The 23038-nt window shown below is 43.2% G+C and overlaps 1 protein-coding gene and 1 non-coding gene across 2 annotated transcripts; both read left to right on the forward strand.

Moving 5' to 3' along the window:
* Positions 1 to 208: 208 nt before the first annotated feature.
* LOC136462153 (small nucleolar RNA R71) lies at positions 209 to 316 on the forward strand. The gene has a single exon (XR_010760671.1). It is a non-coding gene; the product is annotated as a small nucleolar RNA R71 (small nucleolar RNA).
* A 9756-nt stretch (positions 317 to 10072) lies between these two features.
* On the forward strand, positions 10073 to 11324 carry LOC136458775 (transcription repressor MYB5-like). Its single transcript, XM_066458704.1, has 2 exons — positions 10073 to 10499; positions 10593 to 11324. The coding sequence occupies exons 1-2, from the start codon at positions 10204 to 10206 to the stop codon at positions 11104 to 11106; spliced, it is 810 nt and encodes a 269-aa protein (XP_066314801.1). The 5' UTR covers positions 10073 to 10203; the 3' UTR covers positions 11107 to 11324.
* The last annotated feature ends 11714 nt before the right edge of the window (positions 11325 to 23038 follow it).

The following is a 23038-nucleotide window of genomic DNA, read 5'->3' on the forward strand; positions in this document are numbered from 1 at the left end:
ACACACCTCTTCTGGTACTTCTTCACTCTTATTGCATGATTGAATATTGCATGATGACTAGCCTTGATTAGAGGCTATCTTTTCCATTAGAGTTTCAGCTTTTCCAAGGGTGAGTGACATAAATGATCCTCCAGCAGTGGCATCGAGTTGTTCATGGGCTTTCTGAGTTAATCCATGGTAGAAACTTTGCATGAGCAACCAATCTTCCATTCCATGATGAGGGCAATCTATAACATAGTCTTGAAAACATTCCCATGCTTCTAGAATGGTCTCTCCTTTTCTGCTGTTGGAAGTTTGAAATCTTTCCTCTTAAGTCATTGGTCTTGCCTACAAGGAAAAACTTTTCTAGGAAGGCCTTTGAACACTTTGCCCATGTATTGATGTGATCTTTATTGATATAGAACCATTGCTTCGCTCTTCCCACAAGTGAGAATGGGAACAAATGAAGGAGTATGATGTCTTGAGCAATGTCCTTGATGATGACCATGCTACTTATCTCTAGGAAATTCTAAAGATGAGCACTAGCATCTTCATGTGCCTTTCTACTGAATGGGGTAGCTTGCACCATGTTGATGAGGCTTGGCTTGAGCTCGAACTCAAGATTATCGGTTTTGAGTGTTGGTCTAGTGCTATTGTTCTCGGTGCTTGGAGCAGAGAACTCACGCAGAGTTTTGTCAGCCATAGCTTCAGAAACTGGTGTTGAGTTTCCTCTTGATTTGGTTGATTCTGATTGATGGAAATTATTGGTAAATCACAACCAATCCTGCAATACCCTGTATAAGATATGAACAAAGACAAACAAGGGTAAGCCTGCTAAAGCAAAGGTTGTGATTTTATCAATAAGTATTTATTTGGTCAATTCTCTTAGCCATGTGCCCCTCCTCGGCAACAGTGTCAGAAATAGATACTCATAAAATGTACTAAGGCTAAGCATGAGATTTGTTAAGAGCAAAAGATTTCTAAGTCATTACTTATCTACTAAGTCTTTTGTACACCCAAGTATATACACTCTCATCTATAGTATAACTAACTTTGGATCTATGCATAAGGAACATTACTAAGGAAGATTAAGAACAGAGCTTGTCTTCCTTCGTAATCATGTTCTACATGCTCTACAAACGAGGAGTGGACTACAAAGGACTCAACGGGAGTGTCACATCCGCGATCTACCATATGACCTAGAGTGCAGAAGGCATCCATAGACAAACAATATTTAAGCACCATGCTTACATAATATCGACCACTTAACTCACTCGAGTACTGAGCTAAGAGCTTTGTGAACATATGCATATATTCATCATCAATCATAACTATATCAAGCATATTACTAGAGCAAACTAGGAACATAATAAATGGCAATATAATATTGAAGTAGCACAAAGTCATAAATAAAGAGATACAATGGCTATACCAGTCTCCAGACGGCAGATCTAGAATCCTGAGTGATAGCCCAAACTCTACTTGAACCTTGCTAGCTAGCCTATACTAGAAACTTAAAGAATTGGAGCTCTATTCTCTTCTCTCTGAAAACCCTAATTTCTGATCTACTCTTGACTTATGGCAGCGTGCCCTGGAGGGGGGCAGGGGTTGGTTATATAGGCTGGAGAGTCCAACATGAGCCCTTGGATCAAACTGACTTAAAGGACAGCATAGATGCATCCTAGGAGGCGGTGGGAAACTGACTTTTGGAGGTGGCTGACAGGTGGGTCCCCCAAGGGCCGGGTGGCCCCCCACCTGGCAGTGGCTTGGCTCCCGTTTCGGTGTGGAGTCCTCTCGAGTCTTCTGGAACCTTCTAGAGTTGATTTCGCTACGGATAAGCGTGATTTTATTTGACGATTTGATCCTCCTTGATGGTTTTCTAGAATACCCCTGCTAAAAACACAGATTCACCAAAACTCATGGAAATTGTTAGTTTAAACCCCTAAGTCTGTGTTGGTGATCCTTTTTATGTATTTATTCATGTTATGTTGATGGTTTATGATGGATGGTAACCACCATCAACATATGCTTATTGAATTAAAAGTTAATTACTAGAGAAATCTCAGAAGCAAGCTCAAGAAGAACTTGATTCTGCCTGGGTACAAGCCATAGAGAGAGCACCGATAGGCCGGCACCTCCTCCAAACTCTTCCCTCGCACTCTATTTCTCTATCTCTAATACAAGGCTAGATCTTATTGAGGACTAATCTTCTCTTGATTGCTAGGTCGGATCCTGGTGGAAATATGAATTAGGGTTTCTGGCCTTTAGGCTCTCAGGATCAATGCATCCCCTAGAGAGGGGGGTACAGGCAGGTATATATAGGGGCCTTTAAGCATCCTGGACCCTCGGATCAAACCGACTTAAAAGGACAGCGTTGATGCAAACCCTAAGACGGTGGAGAACCGACGTAGCAAGAAGAGACCGATAGGAGGGGCCCACAGGCCGGCCAGCCTGACAGTGGGGCCGGCTGGCCCCAAATGTCATGGACATGTGGCCTGCTTTGGTGATTTGCCTTCTGGAGTCTTCCCACATAGGTACCGTCGTGGATTTACGTGATTTCCTTTGACGAATAGGTCCTCATTGGCGATTTTCTAATTAAATCCTGCTGAAAACACAGATTCACCAAAACTCATGAAAATTATCAGTTTAAACCCCTAAGTCTATGTTGGTGATTCATTTTAGTCATTTATGCAAGGTATATTGATGGTTTATAATTAACATTAACTACCGTCAACAGCCCTACTAGACTGTGTTTTTTACCCCAAATTTCAGTTTAGAGGTCTGTTGGAGAGCTATGCTAGAGTTTCTCTCATCTAAATATTATTTTATATAGAAGTGAATCTATGTTGATTATGTGAGGTGATTACCTAAAATGAAATAAAAAGATTATGAGCTGAAAAAAGCTAGCTTATACTAATTCACATGAGAATAATCATTTTTCCTGTAGAGTCTATCTCAGAATAATAGAGAATCACTTTGAGTTACAAAATCACTATTCTTAGAGAATTATCTCTCTCTCTCTCTCTCTCTATATATATATATATATATATATATATATATATATATATATATATATATATATATAGGGAGAGGCTATTCAGTAGCCGGCTACAAAATAAGTTATTCTGTAGCCACCTCCATTTACGATAATTTTATATACTAATTTACGATAATGTTAATACATATTTACGATAGTTGGGTTCCTATAACACATGGGGATATTTACCATAACGTTATAGTGAACCACTTAGTAAGGAGTTACTATAATCTCATAAATTAACATAGTAATTATCGTAACTCAAAGTGGCTACAGAATAAGTTATTTTATAGCCAGCTACATGATAGTGTATATATATATATATATATATATATATATATATATATATATATATATATATATATATATATATATATATATATATATATATATATATATAATCACAAACAAGTGGATCTCTAATTTTTCTCTCTTTTTTCTCTAAGCTTACTCTATCTCCTTTTCTTAAGGAGGATGGAACCTATATGAAAAGCTATTGAGACAATGCTATACAAAATTAATTGATCAAGTTGTCTTAAATACATTTTGTACCAATCTGTTAGGTTGTGCTTTTAGTTTTCATTTTCAGGTTGGCCTATTCAAACACCCTATAGGCAATCAATCCTTTCAATAAGTTGTGCGGAAGATTTCCAAAAAAAATAGAAAGTTTCTTTAAGAAGATCTCCTAACTTAAAGATTTAAAAAAAAATGAAAAGTCATGGAAAATGTGTACAATTTGGTGTTAGATATGTGTCCGGTATGTGTATAATTTGGTTACAATTAGATTGTTTTAGGGGCCGGATAGAGTTTGAGTAGAACTCTGTACCTTGGGGCCCATAAATATGAGACAACCCCTATTATAACTATGAGATGGTTTGAGTAGAGGTGAGGCTGTGGGAGCTCCCTAATGCTAATGTAGTTGTTGTTTATGGAAGTAGTGCCTGTAGTCATGCCCTGTTGGATATTCCATAGGTCCTTCGACCTTCGGGAAGGGTTTGGAGGTCTTTTGGTGCCTAGTCCTAAAACAGTGATGATTGATTAGCAAGTTTGGGGATCAGGACATGCAATTTTAGACAGTATGGATCTAGATGGTATCGCCATGCAAGTTTATATAGAGACCTTCTAGAATTTTATTCTTTTTTAAATATAGCACAAACACAAATGCTCATATGCTTACATGTATAAATGCTTACGGGAAATTTGGTTGGGCACATGTCCTACCACCAATTCTTGATAAGTACTCTCTCTATTTTAAATTATAAGTTGTTTTGATTTTTTTTGGTACATCTATTTTGTATGCATTCAGATATAACGTATGTCTCGATACGTAGCAAATGCTATGTACAAAAAAAAAGTCAAAGCAACTTATAATTTGGAAGAGAGTAAGGAGTAAAAGCATCTAAGTTGAAGCTATGAGTGGTATTTATCAACTAATATTAAATTAACTTAGTCAATGAAATACGGTTTGTCAATTGAGTACTTGAGTTCTTTGGACTTTGAATCACCTAACCCAGGCAGAAATCTAGCAAACGGTGAGCATGCATGGATGGTTGCCGAGGACTGGCTGCTAGGAGTCATGGCGCACGGCGTCACGAACTCTATGGATTTGGACTGTGTCTTCAGCTCGAAGAAGCTGCAGTACTGTACTACACTACTTGTCAACCTTTGACTTGTACCCAGAGAAATTTGGCTGTGTTTAATCAGTGAAATTTGGAAATTTGGCTACTGTAGCACTTTCGTTTTTATTTGACAATTAGTATTCAATCATGGACTAATTAGGCTCAAAACGTTCGTCTCGCGATTTCCAACCAAACTGTACAATTAGTTTTTTTTCGTCTATATTTAATGCTCCATACACGTATCGTAAAATTCGATATAATGGCTACTATAACACTCTTTGAGAAAATTTTTAGAAACTAAACACAACCTTAGCCGGATTGGTGAGCCTTTCTTTGACTTGTCTCCTACTGGAGCCTGGAGGGACGGAGGGATGCTCCTTGCAGGCCAAGGGCCAGTTTGATGTCAAAATTTTTGGCAAAACGTTACTATAGCATTTGGGTTGTTATTTAGCTATTAGTATTCAATCATAGTCTAATTAGGTTTAAAAGATTCATCTCGTGGATTTCGTCTAAACTATATAATTAATTTTATTTTTTATTTATATTTAATGCTTCATGCATGTGTCAAAAAAAAAATTGATATGACGAAGAATATTAAAAAATTTAACATTTTGAGGTTCAACTAAACAGGCCCCAAGCATGCACTAGCCTTGCGTAGCGAGCTAACTGGAAGTTGGAAAAGCCTGGCCACAGTGTTCACACGTGACGTGAGACTCCGCGGGAACGATCCGATCCGATCCGATCCGACTGGCTGGCTGCCAGGAAGTCACTCACGGACCACTTCCCTGTCCTATTTCTGATAACTATTGCTGTGCTCTAGCGTACGCATGACCGATGACCCGAATAAATAAAATAAAATGAGTTAATTCATGACCACATCATTTCTCATAGACTAATAACCAATAAACAATACTAGTACGGAGAATAATATGATTTTACCAAATTTAAGGAATGGATCGGACTCATGATGTATCACCCATCAAAAAGGGGTTGATTCCCTGAAACAAACACACCATAATACTTGGTATAATGGTGACTACATGATCAATAAGTGGGAAAAGGTAAGTCTCTTACATGAAAACAAAAAAAATTCATAGTTATCAAAACAAGCATCTAAATTAAATTGGCCACTTTAGTCCTAAACATTTAAAATGGCCACTTTAGTCCTTAAATTTTTCTTTTGAGCTCAATTTCATCCTCAAACTATCAAAGTGGCCAGTTTAATCCTTAAACTTTATATTTTAGGCATAAAGCATTTTAGTCCTTAAACTTTTTTTTTTGCTCAACTGCGTCTTTATCCAGCACCACCCACGATTTGAGATGGACAATTATTGTTAGGTACTATTGTCCCTGGCGTTGTCCTAGCACAACACTTTTAACATTATATCCATGCATTCTAATATGAATATAAATATAGATATGAATATTCTTAAATATAAATTATTTTTTAGCATGTGGATAAAAAGTATTATTTTAATACATAATTGGTTAATAGTTGAGCCTAACGCTAGAAGTAGCCAAGGAAAAAGTTTTAGATCTAATGTTGTTTCAATATATCCATGTATTCTTAAGGTAATAAATAGCGTTCGAAGCAACTGTAATTGCTCCCACAAAAATCATTGAGTCGAATACATATAAACGACACCATTATAAGGTAACACTAAAAAAATAATAGTTTGAAATTATTAATGGCCACTAAAGAGTTTTTGTATTAATATTATTTTTATATCTCCAGTCGCCGGTGGTGCTGGAGCTGACAAGTCGCAACAGTGCAAAGTTTCACGTAGGACGATGGGCAAAGTTGAGTTGACAATAAAAGTTTGAAGATTGAAATGCACTTTGACAGTCCATGGATCAAATTGAGCCCAAAATACAAAGTTTGAGGACTAAAACGGCTATTTTAATGCTCAGGGATGAAAATGAGTCTTGAGTAATAATTCAGGGACCAAAACGGCTATTCCACCAATTAAATTCTAATCATACATTACATGTCTCACAATAAATCCTTTCAAATAAGACCCACTTCGATATACTAAATGATATTTTGTTAAACAATATTTTTCTCATGAAGATAGTACAATGTTCTAGGTTAAGAAATAATGTTCCATCTTCGTAAGAAAGATGTTCTAAGATAAGAGAAATAATAGCATTTGAGAATTAGAAAATAAAACTATAGGTTTAGGTGAATTATATTTCATAATATTTGTCTAATATTAGGAAAATTAAAGAAAGAAACTCATGGTTTATCTAGGAACAATTAAAATATATTATTGAGCATCTCATGGGTAATACACGAACAACATAAAATACATCGTTGAACATCTCATGAGTATTGTGTGAAAAAAAAATACATTGCGGAACATCTAATGGATACTCCATGAATAATCCAAAATACACCATGGAACGTCTCATGGGTATAAGCATGAACAAACAAAAATATATCATCGGCCTGTTCGCTTGTTGGTTTCTGGGCTGATAAACCCGGCTGATGCTAGTTTGTTGTGGGAGAAAAATACTATTGACTGACTGATAAGCCCTAGCTGAAACCAACAAGCGAACATGCTACACGAAAGATCACCATGTGCCACCGCCTTACCGTCGAGGTCTCCAACATACAGGACGCCTCTCCCGTGTGTGCCCGGCCATGGCCCCACCCCACTCCACATGCTATTATGGGACAGTCCAGAATACATCATGAAACGTTCCATGGTGTATTTTGGATTACTATGGCCGCGCTAACCTCCCGTCGAAAATATATCTAGGTTGCAAAATATAGCATATATAAAACAATAATATTTTGAAAAAAAAACTAGAATACTTCATGTAGCACTACAAGATTATTATGGGACAATCTAGAATACATCATGAAACATCACAAGATTACTAATGCTGCGCTAACCTCGTCAAAGCACTCCCTAAGATTGAGCACTACATTGGTTCATGTGCACCTAGATATTTTTTGTTTTTTGTGTGTATTATTTTATATCTACTGTTCATTCATAAAAAATTGTTATACCTTTGCTTATGCGTAATCAGATTTTCTAGTTCTTCCGAATCAAGGAGGAAGAGCTAAGGGCTTGTTTGAAAGAGCTCTAGTCTGAAAACACAAATCTGGAGCACCAGCTCCACCATAGAGTAGCTCCACGGTGGATCTGGTCTCCCAACGTGGAGCTGAGAAAATGTGTTTGGCTTACAACGCAGTTCCACATCCAGGAATAGAGATTTTGGTTGGAATGGCCTCTTGTACCCTTGGACTCATATGCTATATAAAAAAAATTTAGGGACTTATATAGAAGATATACAACAGAAAGGTACAATTAGAGTATTTTTAGGGACAAAAACAAGAAAAATGCAAGAACACCAACGGCGCACGGTCATGGTGGAGCGAGGCCGAGTGTGCTGTGGCCAGGGCAGGACAGGCCACGGCCTAGCACGGCCCTGGCGGGCCGAGTGGGTCCAAGGGTGGCCACGTGCGGGGTAGGGCCATGGTGGGGCGGTGTTGCGGGGCGGGGTAGGACGTGAGTACACGACCATGGCAGGACAGAGCTAGGTCGAGTGCGGCGAGGCCATGGCAAGGCGCGCGACCACCATGGATCGTGGCCATGGCGGGCGCGGTGCTCCAAGGTGGGGCGGGGCGGGGCTATGGCGGGACGGAGCGAGGCCAAAAGCGGCGCAGCCGAGGGCAACCACAGCGGGGTGGGGCCATGGCCGGGCACGCCCGAGAGAGGTGTCCTATAGGTTGGAGACCACGACGGTGAGGCAGTGGCGCACGACTATGCTCGAGTGAGAAGAAGATAAAGAGTAAAAGGAAATGAGCCGGTATGTTATGTAACGAGCGGTAGTGATGGGTAATTTTTCCTAACTCCCCGAGGAGATATGAAACAACAGTTTTTAATGCACCCCTCGAAGAGCTCCATAAAATCTATGGATCTGACCATTAGTTTCATGATTTTTTGCCGATCTAGATTCCGTGGAGCTCAAACGTTCGGCCGAGATTCATGGGATGAAGCTGTGTGTTTTTTGTAATGTGGAGCTGGTAGAGCTCTACCAAACTAGACTTAAATCTATGTGTTTTCTTATAGATTTTGTTGCTCTCTTGTTTCTGGCTTTTCCTTTACTAAGTGAAGGAACACTAGTTGTTTTACCAACATGCAAGGTTAGCATATCGCGAACTGATGGTTGGGTTTCTTGTGGTAGAACCTGTCCACCCGAGTTTAAGTTCTTGATTTGATACGTGTGCTCGTATTTTCTTAGATTTATTTCAGGATTTAATGGCACTATGTTTTTAGTGGTAGGCGACGTCTCTCTTAACAGCAAAGCGCCTGTGGTGACTTTATGAATTTTATGATTTGCCGGCTGAGTCATTTGGAGGTGCTCATAAGGTTAAGGTTTATGTACGTGTGTTCCTAGAGGTGAGTGTGCGCACGTGTTATGGACGTCTTTGTTGTAGTGTGTAATTTAAAAATAATACAAGGTTAGCATATCAGTATGAGTCTGTCTACCACACAACCATGTGTTTTATGCAGTTTCAACTCATGAGTTTTTTTGCACCATAAAATTAAGATCCAACAGCCTCCATCCTCCTTCTACCTCCAGCCTTCTCCTACCTCCAGCCTTCTTCTACCTCCAGACAATCACAAATCACAAGATCACAGATCCACAGATCACAAGAAACAATTTTTTCTATGCATGGACAAAAGGACAAATCGGGCGTCGGACGGGCGGTCCTCCGGCCGCACGCGTATACGCGTATAGGATGGGCGGTCCTTCGGCTGGCTGGCGCGCTGTCCTCCGTGGGAGCCGAGTTGGTCACGCCGCTGCGGGAGTGCACGCTTATACGCGTATAGGCTGAGAAGACAGTTGAAAAGAGAGAGGGAGGGAGAGAGAAAAAATCTATATGCTTTTTTGTGCTAAAATATATGTGTTGTATAGCATTTCTTCGTATACCGGCGTCCGATCAAAATCTGAAGTGCAACTTGGCTAAACAGCCTGCTACTTGGGGAGCTGCATCTGTGGATCCTCAAGCCTTGTTCTGCTGAAGCTGAACCTAGTTCATGTGCCCAAACACGCTCATAGCAGTCGATTTGTTTCATCACCTGGACATTGTTGGCCCGGTCCGCTAGGCTGGGCCCATTAGAGTAGCGAGGTGGGCATGGCCCAGCCCAACAGGACGCAACCTAGCATCGCCATTCGCCAGAAGCCCAGGAGAAGCAAGCAGGCAAAGCAAGCAACCAGGCAGGGGCTGCGCATGAAGCGAACCCGACGGTCACGAGCCCGTGACACGATGCGACGGCGACGGCAGGAACGCGGCTGATCCAACCCAACGCGATCTGATTGCCGCGGAATCCCTCCGTTTCCCGAAACGCAGCAGACCGCCGCGCCCAAGGAACGAACCACCCCAACGACCCTTTGCCTCTCTGGGTTGGCGTCCCGCGTCGCGGTGCACGGCGCGCACGCTTCCTCTGGCTACGCGTGAGCGATCGAGCGGCTGAGCAGCCACCACCAGCCAGGCTCTCTCGGCTAGTAAGTAGTAGGAGTAGCCACACGAGCAGGCCGGCAGGAGGGATCATGACGCGGAAGCCGGCGGCGCAGCAGCGGGGCGTGGCCAGCGCGGGCGCGGGGGTGATGAGGACGCTCAAGCGTGGGGCGTGGAGGCCGGAGGAGGACGAGCTGCTGTCGCGGGCCGTGGCGACGGAGGGGGAGGGGCGGTGGCGCACGCTGCCGCGGCGCGCGGGGCTGCTGCGCTGCGGCAAGAGCTGCAGGCTCCGGTGGATGAACTACCTCAGGCCAGACATCAAGCACGGGCCCATCGCCGCCGACGAGGAGGACCTCATCCTCCGCCTCCACCGCCTGCTCGGCAACCGGTGCGTCCAGTGTACACTTGTGCACTGCCCGTAGCTCTCTTCTCCCCTGCAGCGGAGTGCAATGCCCTCCATGCTTACATTGCGTGCGTGCAGGTGGTCGCTGATCGCCGGGCGGCTGCCTGGGCGCACGGACAACGAGATCAAGAACTACTGGAACTCGCACCTCAGCAAGAAGCTCATCGCGCGGGGCATCGACCCGCGGACGCACACGCCTCTGCCCGGAGCAGCTGCTAGCCCCTACTCCCACCGCGCCGACGCTGCAGCAGCAGCTGCCGTTTCTGCCGACAAGACGCCGCCACTGCCGGAAGTCGAGCCACAGTTTGCGCCACCGCCGCCAGCGCACCCGAGCTCGCCGTCCGGCGCCGGTGTTGTCGGCGACTTCGCCAGCAGCATGGTGGGTCTCGGCGCCGAGGGCTTCGATGGACTCGGTGATCCGTTCTGTGCACCAGATGTTGCAGCTCGTGGCGTGTTCGGCTTGGACTGCCCCATCGTGGACGACGCCACCTTCTCCTCGTTCCTCGACTCGTTGATGAACGAGGAGCGCATCGTCGATTACTTTGGCGATCACAAGGATGCTGATGGTGAGAACGATCAGGGTGGAGCTTAGCTTAAGCTTATTCACGATTCCCCCCAAGGACACAATAACTTCATCTCCATTTTAGTCGTGAATGTACTCCTATTCAGTGCATCATTAGGCTAATCACCATTCGTGAATGAACAGCTATATAGGAGTAGCATACATAGAAGCACTGAGTCTCTTTGCGTGGTTAGTGTTTATGTGTGATAGTTTGGTCAAGCATGGGGGGAACATGAGTAATGAGAATATTCATGGATTGATTGAAATAGAACTACTGCATTTGTGTGATAGTTTGGTATGGCTCCAGGCAGCTCCGGCTCCGGCTAGCACCCTGACACGGGGACACTGTAGAACAGTGTAGCTCGGAGCTGTTTTCCTATCACCACCTTTTCTCTCTCACTGTAGGGGGTACTGTTTACGGAGCCGGTGAAGCTCGAATTTCTGACTCCTCCGGCTCCGATTCCGGCACGCTACAGTGTATGAACAGTGCAGCAGCCAAAACATCTCGGAGCGGTACCAAACGGGCCATAATGTCTGCACCTACTGTTCATGCCTGCGCATTATGCCAAGAGAGCAGTTTGAGCACTAACGGGGCCACAAACCTGCTGCTCTGGTCATCAATATATGCACGCACAGCTCAGAGCTCATTCAACAGCGCTACCAATTGCCATGAACAGCCGCCACTCGAATTGCTTGTATTCGTTACGTCCGTGCTGATAGCCTCACATTTGGGTACAGCTGTAGAATCTGTTCATGCACAAACACACACCCCCACACACACTACACGTACACAACTAGATCTACAGCTTGTCGACTGAGCTGGCTATAGACACCTATCACTTCATTTTAAACTTACAATCCTGCACGTTGACAAGAAAAGGAAGAAGTCTGAGGAGAGGATTCTTCTCTCATGTACTGGACGCGAACAGCACGGCCAACATCTGAATAACTGAAAGTCTGAAACGTCAAAGACTCAAAGTACAAGCGAGAACAGAGTAACTAAGAAGTAAGAATCCAATGCGAAAGTATATAAGAGACGAGACGACCTGTAGCCTGAGTTGCAGCCAGCCTCCAGGCGTGCTCAACTGCTGATGCTGCGCTGCATTAGCCTGAGGTGCAGTGGAGAAGAAGCACCGGGGGGCCGGCGCGGTAGAGAACCCTAGTGCTTGCCCATATATAGAGTGACGATGATTCTGCACCGTGCGAGATGGACTGTCAGGTTGGACTGATCCAGCAGGAAACAAAACGCGGTGAACTTCTTTGCCCGTGTGCTCCAGCCCCAGGTGTGTGTGTTCTACCTAGCAAATTGACTGGTAGATGCAATTTTTTCCTGGGAGTTGAAAGTCGAGGATTCAGAATTGTGTTATACTTGTACTACCTTTGTCTAAAAAAAATACAATTCTCGCTTATCGAGAAGTTAATCAGTTTGAACTTTGACTAAAATTATATAAAAAATATTAATTTTCCTTATGCAAAATTAGTATCATTAGATTAGTCGTAGAATATATTTTCATAATGAATTTATTTGTAAACATAATATTAATATTATTTACTATAAATTTAGTCGAGCTACTTTAATCAGCACAGATCTTATAATTGCATTCTTTTCTGGACGGAGAGGGTACCTCGTAAAGTGTTACAGTAGCGTGGATGAGGCCAAGCGACCGAACGGTCCAAACAAACTCCAAAGCTATAGCACGCGACAGATACACCGTATATACGTATTGTACATGCACCGCATCCATGGTTCTGGTCTTGCAATTGCACCTACCGTATAGAGCCTTATAGAGGGAAGGCTGCAGGATTTGACGCGAACGCTTGGCGATACGTCTTCAACAGAACTTCACGTGATATACATTTTCGGCTTCCTGACCGTACCCATTGACTCCCAAGATTCGCACACTTTGCGGCCGATTTTTTTTATATTTTAGCTCTTTTTTTAAAGTTTCTCACAAATAGACCCCTGACGGAAAGAATTTAGAAAATAGACCCTTAGCTTGGCGCCATTGATGCTGGCGCCGAGATAACACGTCTCGCCACTAGCGTCTCTGGCGCCGAGCTCCTGGGCACGATAGATACATGGCAGTGAGGCGCCAGAGTGACTGGCGCCGAACCTTTAATACCTATGGGCCCGCGCCTCTCTTCCTCTCCCTCTCTCGCCCTAGCAGAGCCGAGCTTCGCCGCCGCCCGCGCCCTTGCCTCCACTGGCCGCCCTCGCCCGTGCCGCGCCTTGGCCTCCACCGCTGGCCTCAGCCGTGGCCCGCCTTGCCGCCCTCCACCGTCGGCCTCGCCCCGCCTTGCCGCCCTTAGCCACGGCCGCCGTGCCTCCCGCGCGCCACCGCTGTCGTCGGCCGCGCCACCGCCGACCCCGCCACCTGCAGCGGTCGGCCGTGCCATCGCCGGCCCGGATCGTCGGCCTAACCCACGCCCATCATCCGCTGTGAGACTCCGTCGACGTCCGCGGATCAGTCGTTGCAAAGGTAAAAATTATGAATATGCAATGTACCTACTTAGTTGATATTTGTTATTTACTAGTTAATGTGATGACTCAAGTAGTTGATTTAGTTAGTGATCTAGTGAGATATATATTGTAAGAAAATTGGACCCTTAGCCCATTTACTTTGGATTTTGATATTTGATGACCAACACAACCAAATTGGACTAATGAATTTATAAGTGTTTGTTTTGTTCAATAGGGTGCAAGACGTAACTTGGACGAAGGTGACGTGATGATCTGATGATCAACACCTCAAGGAAGACTTTAGGAGCACAAGAGAAGACCCAAAAGATCAAGCAAAGTCCAAGCATAAAGATTGGAACCAAGCCGTATGTAAGATCGCGAAGAAATGAGCTCACTGTGGTGATCGGATGCTGGACCGGACGCTGGACAAGCAACCGGACGCTGCGACCGGATGCTGGGCAAGTGGCTCGGTAGACAGGCGACCAGACACTGGACCGGAAGCTGACGGCAACTGACCGGACGCAGGACAACAGCGTCCGATCGAGTACAGTAAGGTTCCAGAGCGGCAAATCCGCGACCGGACGCTGGCCAGCGACTGATCAGTATATTGCTAGCTCAAAGGTCGGGACGACCGGACGCGTCCGGTCAGGACGATTCAGCGTCCGGTCAGTAGCAGTTTCACGGGAATTCGACCCCAACGGCTACTTTCTCAGTTGGGCTTATAAATACAACCCCCAACCGGCCATTTGAGGAGAGTGGAGCTGAGAAAACATACTAAGGGTGTTAATATACCATTTTAGTGATCTCCACTTGCATAGAGCTTAGTGATTCACTAGGTGATTAGCGTAGGTACTTTTGTGAAGTGCTTAGGTTGATTAGACCATTGCTCATGCGCTTGCTCTAGGTTTAGGCCTAGTGTTTAGTGAGGTTTGCATACCTCTTATCACTCGATGCTTGCGCGCACCATTGTTGTACATTGGAGGGGCTTGAAGTCTTACGAGATCACACCAACCGTATTTGTGGTGTGGCCGCCACCGTGTACTGGAGGGAATAAGGCCCACGACATTTTGGCTGGAAGCTTGATAGTGAAGACGGCAGGGAGCATCTGGGAGAGGCTTGCCAAGAGGCATGTCGGAGACCCACTTGCGCGTGGGGAAGGCCTAAGGCTATCCACGAAATTACCCGACCGGAAGCTTGGCCCTTACGAGGGATTCCTTGCGAGGGGTTCTAACGAGGACTAGGGAGAAGCTTGCGTGCTTCTCGATACCTCGGTAAAAATATCGGAGTCGTCGACGGGAGTTTGCATAACTCTTCCTTGCTCTTTAGCTTCCGTATTTACATTGTTTACTTTACTACGTTTGCGGTAGAGATAGCAACACACTAGCAAAACCATAGTTGCATATCTAGATAGTTTATCTATTGCATAGGTTTTGCTAGGGTTAGAAAAAGAGGCCACAGTTTTTGAGTGAGAATTTTAAGTTGCCTAATTCACCCCCCTCTTAGGCGTCATGGTCCCTTCAATTCGTATCAGAGCCGGTTGGCTCAATTTGAACCTTTGGCTTAACCGCCGTTGAGCCGACGCTATTTAGAGTGGTTGGGATAGATACCGCTAGACCTCCGCACTTTGACAGCACTAACTTCTTGTAACAAAACTGACCAATTATACAAAATTAAGTAAGAAAATCACCCGCCAGAGCAGACGATTTAGCCAACTTAAGCCCGTATAACCCGGTAGTCCATGAAATCACGAAGGATTTTAAACCAACTCACATACCAGCCAAGATCATAATAAGCATTGACTCGACTGTGGATACCAGGGTAACAAGGATATAGTATAACAAAGGTAGACAAGGTATAATGTAGCAACGGTTGCAAACAACTCCTGAACGTAATGCATTAATTAAAGTAAAGCATTAATTAATAATTGCAAACCGGGGAGAAAAATGCTCCGGGGCTTGCCTCTCTCGAAGGAGCTTGGGCGGTGATCGAGGCACTCCGGAAGTTCCTCAACGTCCTCCTCGTCTGTTTTGGTCACTTCTTGCGGCTGCAGCTTGAGCTGCTCCTTAGGCTCCTTAGGTATGATGACCGGGCTCTCGGTTTGTGATCCTGTATGATGTAGGTGCATAAGTGCTTATGCAAAAGGTGCATCGGATGAAATGAACACAATGAATATGCTTGCATGCAAGGTAGTCAACATCATCCAAGAACATGTACTACAAGCACATGTCATCTATTGCATTCTCTTCTACTACTAATATGCTAAGTCAACACATCTCATTAAATGCTTCAAAGATACACTAAAGCTTTACTAATTTCTTAATCATGCATAAAGCAACATTTGATTAAACCCTAATTAATAAATGGTTTGAATAGCAACATCAATTTTTATAGCATAGAAAAATCTTAGAAAATTACCATAGCACAGTACTACCCTAAGTAGTCTACCACCAGATTTTTATGTCATTTGGATAAGTGGAATAGCCTACACAAAAATGACAAGCTTGGACCTAATTATGAGCATGAAAATACTGTGTATTATGAAAAGTGTCAAACAACAGATTTAGTATTTTTCCTAGGTTCCAAATAGTAAATAATCACTGTACAAAAATTATCACATGCATGTTTTATACAAATTTTGCTCTCTAGCAAAAATAACAAAAATCAGCCATTAAAGGCACTTGAACTACACCTCATAATTTTTCTACAGGACATGCATGGCATATATTTTTCCTAGAAAGTACATTACATAAGAAGAGTAACAAACTTGGAATTCATATTTTCCTGATCTTTCTATGATTTATTATGCCTTTCTCAAGAAAACAGCAATTTCAATGATTAAATAAAACTCCACAGAAAAGTGTCACCAAACTGACATGCAATATTTTTAAACCCTAGATCTAGTCATGAGGATCACAACAAAATTTACTTCACCATTTTTGGAGCAAAAATGAGTACACAAACATTTTCCAAAGTATTTCTCTTCCCAAATAATAAAAGAAAAACCGAAAACATCTTTCCTATTACTACTGGGCTGGCCCATGAGAATGACTGGCCCACGGCCGCTTTCGCCCTGAGTAACCAAGCGGAGGGAAGGGGCTCCGGCCCAAGGCCGACCTAGCCCAGCAAGGGCCGAGGCGAGACGGCCATGCCACGCCGGTGTTCCAGGCGCTATGGCGGTGCGGCAGCTGCCAGCGGGCCGACGGCCGTTGCCGGCCATGACCGGGCAAGAAGGAGCGCGTGCTGGGTCCACAAGAAGATGGCGAACATGAGTAGTTGACTCAAGGGGATAGAGAAGGAACGGGGAAGCCCTTTCCACTGCGAGGTCAAGTGCGGCGGCGCCATGACCGACGGTGGCGAAACCGCTCAAGGTAGCTTTACCTTGCTCAAATGGTGACCCTGCAGCGAGCACCGGGTGTCGGAGAGCGAGGCGGAGTGACGTGCGCACGATTGTGGGCGACGGTGGACCACCGGCGGCCAATTTCGTCGGTGGAGCTACGATGGTGAGAGAGAGATGCAGCGCGGGGTTGCTGTTGCTGCTGCGCTGTGGCTGGCGGAGTAAAGAGGGAAGTGGGGAGCACGGCGTAGTCGGTAGGTGAAGGCGAGCGCGTGGAGGGTGGGGCAAGCCGGGTGTGACGCACGGCGAGCTTCGCCGGCGCATGGTGGCCACGCGGCGTGCGCACTCTGGCGTCGGTCAGGCGCGGCGCTCAAGAATGGGCGTGGCTCGGCACTGAGGCAGGCCGGGCGAGCGAGCTGGGCTGAGGTGAAGGCGCGGGCGCGGTGAGGAGCGCTGGGCTAGCTTTGGCTAATGGGCCAGAAGTGATGCGGCGGCCCGTTAAATGAGATAAACATTTTCCAAATTTAAATTTTTAATGAATTTTCAAATATCAGTTTTCAAGTACTATTTTGAGCAAGAAAATGACTTCTTTTGAAAATGGCCTAAAAATAAAAGTTGCTTAGAATTTAATCCTCTACAACTTTGCTTTAGGGACCAACTAAAAATTTTTGCATAGATTTTGAATTGAGAAGTAAAAGCTAAATAGGGAGGATTTTTTACCATTTTTAATAAAAATTCCAAAAGCATATTTTATCAAAAGTTTGAATACAAACTTTGCTCCAAAAATTGTGCTAAATAATTTTAGATGATTTACAATTATAGCCAAACATGTTTTATTAGCCTAGCAAGCATAATTAGGGCAAAAATAACTCTAAACAAGTGTATACAACATTCATGTTTCATGAGCATGTTTCATATGTTTCAAAGCATTGTTTCAGTTATTATTTACATGATTAGGCATATATGATTATGATGCTTGATGATGCATAATATGCATGATTTGCAGTGCCTAAATGCTTGCATAACACCGGGGTGTTACACTTCCCATACTATAAAGATAGAATGGCTTGCTATCTTGAGGCGGTTGATTTGGGTGTATGGAGAGTCACTCGTGACAGGATGAAACCCATCAAGAATCCCAAAAACCCCACAAAGAGTGATGAAAAAGAAATGCACTTCAATGCTAGAGCTAAAAATTACTTGTTTGAATCACTTAGTATGGATGTTTTTAACCAAGTATTCACTTTAAATACAGCAAATAAAATTTGGTTAAAACTCCAAGAGCTCCATGACGGCACAAGCAATGTCCATGAGCAAAAACATTATCTAGCAAAGTAAAACTATGATTCCTTTACTATGAATGATGATGAGCTTGTTCGTGATATGTATTTTCGTTTGAATCTAATTATCAATGAGCTCCATTCTATAGGATTATTAAAGCTAGATGATGCGGACATCGTGAGAAAGATCATCTCCATGCTACCACAAAAGAAATATGCAAGCATCATCACTATCCTTCACAACATGGAGGACTTGAGCAACATGACCCTGGGCATAGCCATTGGCAAGTTAGTGGCATTTAAAATGTCACATAAGATGGGTCAAGAAGAAGCTTCTTCATCAAGCAAAGGCAAAGCTCTCGCTTGTAGCGAGAAAAAGAAGATAAAGGGCAAGCAAGTTGAGACAAGCTCAAGCTCAAGTTCCTCAAGTGAAGATGAAGAAGAAGATGAGGACGATGACGATGATGATGAAGATTCAAGTGATGATCAATCTTCCTCTTCCACCTCTAATCTTGATGAAAAATCAATCAAAGTGATCAACAAGGTGGAGAAGATGATCCAAAGGCTCAATGTCAAGGGTGTGCCTATCCAAATTCAAGATTTCATTTTCACAAATCAAAGAAATGAGCAAAGAAAGAGAGGATGCTATGGATGCGGCGAGTTATGGCACTTTGTGGAAGTTTGTCCAAACAAGCCCACACCCAAGACAAAGAAGAAAGCATGCAAGAACTAAGCCCTCACATCAATAAGATCATGGGATGATTCTTCAAGTGAAGAAGAACCTCATCACAAGAGGCGAGGCCACAAGCACTCATCATCAAGCTCTTCTCGTGTGTGCCTTATGGCACGAGGTAACAAAAGCTCTTCCTCTAGTGAGAGTGATAGTGATGATGATATGCCTTCTTATCATGAACTTGTGCAAGAAAATCTTAATTATGCTAAAGCTTTCACTAGTCAACAAAAGAAGCTCAAAAGTTTAAAAGAAAAGCTAGATAGTTCACAAAAAGCATACAAAACCTTGCTTGAATAATATGAGAACTTTGCTAACCTCAATGTTAAACTATCTACTAAAATTAAGAAACTTGAGACTAGTGCAACAACAAATGCATGCACAATAAATGATGAGCAACTCTTAAAGAAAAATGAAAAATTAAAAGAAAAGTTAGCTAGCTCACAAGAAGCATATAATAGTTTGCTTGTTAAAATGGAAACCATGTGCAAACATTGTGATGAGCTAACTAATAAAGTTGCTAATCTTAAAGCCGTTAGCATAGCCCCCACCAAGGCATCTAAAAATAAAAGTTCTATCTTTAACATTGTCTAAAAAGGATGCCTCTACTTCTTGTAATAATTTATGTTTAGACTCACCTTTGTGCAACCAAGTTTGTGTTGAGAAAGTTATTGTAGATATATGCACATAAGAGGTTGCAAAGGAGAATGAGCAACTCAAGCAAAAAGTAGGTCGCCTCACCAAGGACTTGACTCAAGTGAAAGGCAAGGCGAAGCAAACCCAACTTCATCAAGATAACACCATCAAGAGAGTGAGGAAGCTTGTTGAAGGACAAACCGTGGTTTATTACGTATGCCACAAGGAAGGTCACAAGTCCTATGAGTATAAGGTGAAGAATAGGGAAGGAGCAAAGAAGAAGGAGAAAAAGCAAACAAGCAAGCTCCCCAACACCTACACCAACAAGGTAAATAAGAAGGCCTCCACACCTTATCTCTTGAAGAAGAAGAAAAATAACAAGGTGGTGGCCATCAAGGTGAACAAGCAAGCCAACAATGGGGTCAAACGCTTTTGGGTGCCAAAGGAAATTATTTCAAACATAAAGAGCACAAAAAAGGTTTGGATCCCGAAAGGGAAGTAAGAAATCCGTCGGACATCGGAGAATTTAGAGACTTGGCAAAGTATGGGTGCATTTCATGGGGTGCATCATGATGGACAAAATCATTGCCAAGTGGGTTAGTGGATACTATGGACCTAAATTCCCCTCTCATGTTGGGTAACTAGATGTCATTACCTTCAATTAGTATTCATTTCAATTGGTATTGTTTTTCAATTGATATACTCTTAAAGCATCTAGTTATCTTTCATGCCTATGTTTGCATTTACATGTTTAAATCTCTTGTTATGCATTCAATAGGTATATCATATGGTAGGCTTGCTCGGTTTCATTATCAATCATTGGAGCAAATCTACATAGTTTAAAATTGTGTAGAAGCACGGCACATAGCTTATTTTACAATTACTTATCTAATATGTGCCAAAGTCCAAACTGTAAATAATCTCTTCCAAATATCATCTTTCAAGTGGTATTTTGATACTTAAATCAATGCGCACAAATTTTACAAGTATTCAACACTTGTGTGCATAAATTTAGGGGGAGCTTAATCTATAAGTTGGATGCTTTGAGACTAACACATTTTCAAGCTTATCTTGTGTGTAGTAGTCTCATTGCAAGGAAAATAGAGTCCCCAGATGAAAGCATTATACTTCAATTGGTAGAAATCAAATTGATTTTCACATATGGTATTTCTAAACCGATATCACCATGTTGATCTCACTTTGATATTTATTTGCTTTCTCCATGCATTATATAGATTAACCTCTCTTGTGCAATAAATTGCTAATTATGCATATGCTTTGCTTTTTATCATATGTATGCATAAATTTAGGGGGACCTTAGTCTATATAATGTGATAGTCAAGTTTTATGACATATTCCATGCTAATCAAATCCTTCATTTGGTTCACAAAGTTTGACCCTCTCTTGTGCTACTAATGTATTCCTTTTTGGGTGTTTGATGCCAAAGGGGGAGAATTTGAAGGACTAAAGACAAGCATTTAGTTACAAGTAGTAATGGTCCAAGAAAGGGAGAAAAGTGAATTATGGATTAGTCTAAGTAATGGGAGAATTTTTTTTATAAAGCTAGGCTTTAATCCATAATATCACATGGGGACATTTGCAAGGGCAAGACAAGCTTTTAAGTAAAGTGTTAATTGGTATCTATCAATTAGTATCATATAACCTTGCCCTTTGCATTGCATCCTAGCAAGTAGGTAGTTTTTAATCTTCAAATTCTTATCATTTGCTTGCTTTGGTCGTGTTAGAATTATGCATGATTCAGAGCCATATGAGATGGCTAGGGCTCTTGATTCTGATTATGATCGCCCTATTGAAGAGCTGACAGAGAGTGATGTTGAGATGATGGGGCGTATCTTTCCCGGGCGCCGTGATCCTAGAGTTCATGAGTTCAGCGATCTTGCTTATTCTGATCAGGCGTTTGTAGAAGGACGTGATGATGAGCTCCTAGAAGCTCCTAAGGCTGGTCCTAACAAGGTAATTGAGATTGTCACATCGTCTATGCTGTGCGGCTGGTCATTGTGTTTACAGGACAGACACGACGCAAGACGTGTACGTTCCTTCCATAGGCAGAGGAGGCTTGGGTTTCTCTAGCCAAGCAGCTATAGGGGATGGGGACGAGGACGAGGAAGATGACGATGACGATGTGGACAAGAGGCACAAGGAGCTTGGCCCCTCTTAGCTCCACGACGCTCCCTCGACTCATCCTACACCGCCTCTAGGCACTAGGCGACGCCATTCGCATGACCCTTACACTCTAGGTACGAGCGCTCTGGGTCATAAGGGTAAGGGCAAGAGTAGGAGGCAGTGAGGGATTTGGTAGCTATTAGTGTGTACTATTATGGATTTTGTATTTATTTTTCTGTAACTATTTGGGATTGTATGAACATTGTGGACTATTTGGACTGTGCAGGACATATTATGTTGATTGAGATGTTCGTTGTGGTTGCATTTTGCTCCTTAGATGATTAAATGTTTGGAATATATAATGATGTCTCTGTTTGTAACTATGGATGAAAAGTTCAATACTATGCCACATTACACAACATATTAATACTAGAAGTACATGTCGACAGTAGACATAGGGGTAAATGCACTTCCAAATCCTCAGTCTAAAACGTACTGAGTAAGCAAATCATCATCCGAGTACTAGTTCTCTACTACAACTCTGTTGTTGTGGCTAGGCTCACCTGTGTTTCTCTAACCTGCCTGTCGCCTGTAGTAAGCGACCTCCACTTCATCTGCGGCTGTTGTGGCCTGAGTGAAGAACACGTCATCATCCTCCTCCATCTGTAAGTTCGCCTCTGCTAGACCGATGAGCTCGCTCAGTCTGCCAGTGTCTTCCTCTACCTGCTTCAGCCTGCAACCCCGCCTCTGCTAGAGTGATGAGCTCGCTCAGTCTGCCAGTATCGTCCTTATCCTCCTACGCCTGCAAGCCCGCCTCTACTAGAGCAATGAGCTCACTCAGTCTGTCAGTGCCTGTCCTCATCTTCGTCCCCCTCATCAGACAACACAATCAGTAAATGAACGGTGTGACCAACTTGAGATCTATGCTTATCTAACTTCTTCTCCTCATACCTTGCACGAGCCAGCTCTACGGCATGTTCCTCGCTGCAACCAATCCCTTCATGTATAAAATGCAATCGGTTAGCAACGCGATTATATTTCATTTAAAATCATGCAACGAAAAAATGCTTTCAAGCACTCACTGCCACATAATGCAACAACATGCTCGTTCAAGACCTGCATCTGTACTCTTGTTTCATCCCTTTCCTCATTCCTTGCCCTCTCCTCCTCTAACATCATCTGCCTCTCCAATCCCTATTGTTAAGCCCAACATCGATCGGGTTACATATACCGCGCTGTCTAGCAAACTCACGTATCTTTTCTTTGTGATATTTAACGAATAGGTTGACGTAGTCAGATGCATATCCCCTCTTCCATGCAATTACTTGTCTCTTCTTCAGTTCATCCAAGAACTTAGCTTGACCATCATAACATTCCCACCTGTATTTTCTAGTGCT

The sequence above is a fragment of the Miscanthus floridulus genome, chromosome 6, assembly GCF_019320115.1.
Source record: "Miscanthus floridulus cultivar M001 chromosome 6, ASM1932011v1, whole genome shotgun sequence".
Taxonomy (NCBI): domain Eukaryota; kingdom Viridiplantae; phylum Streptophyta; class Magnoliopsida; order Poales; family Poaceae; genus Miscanthus; species Miscanthus floridulus.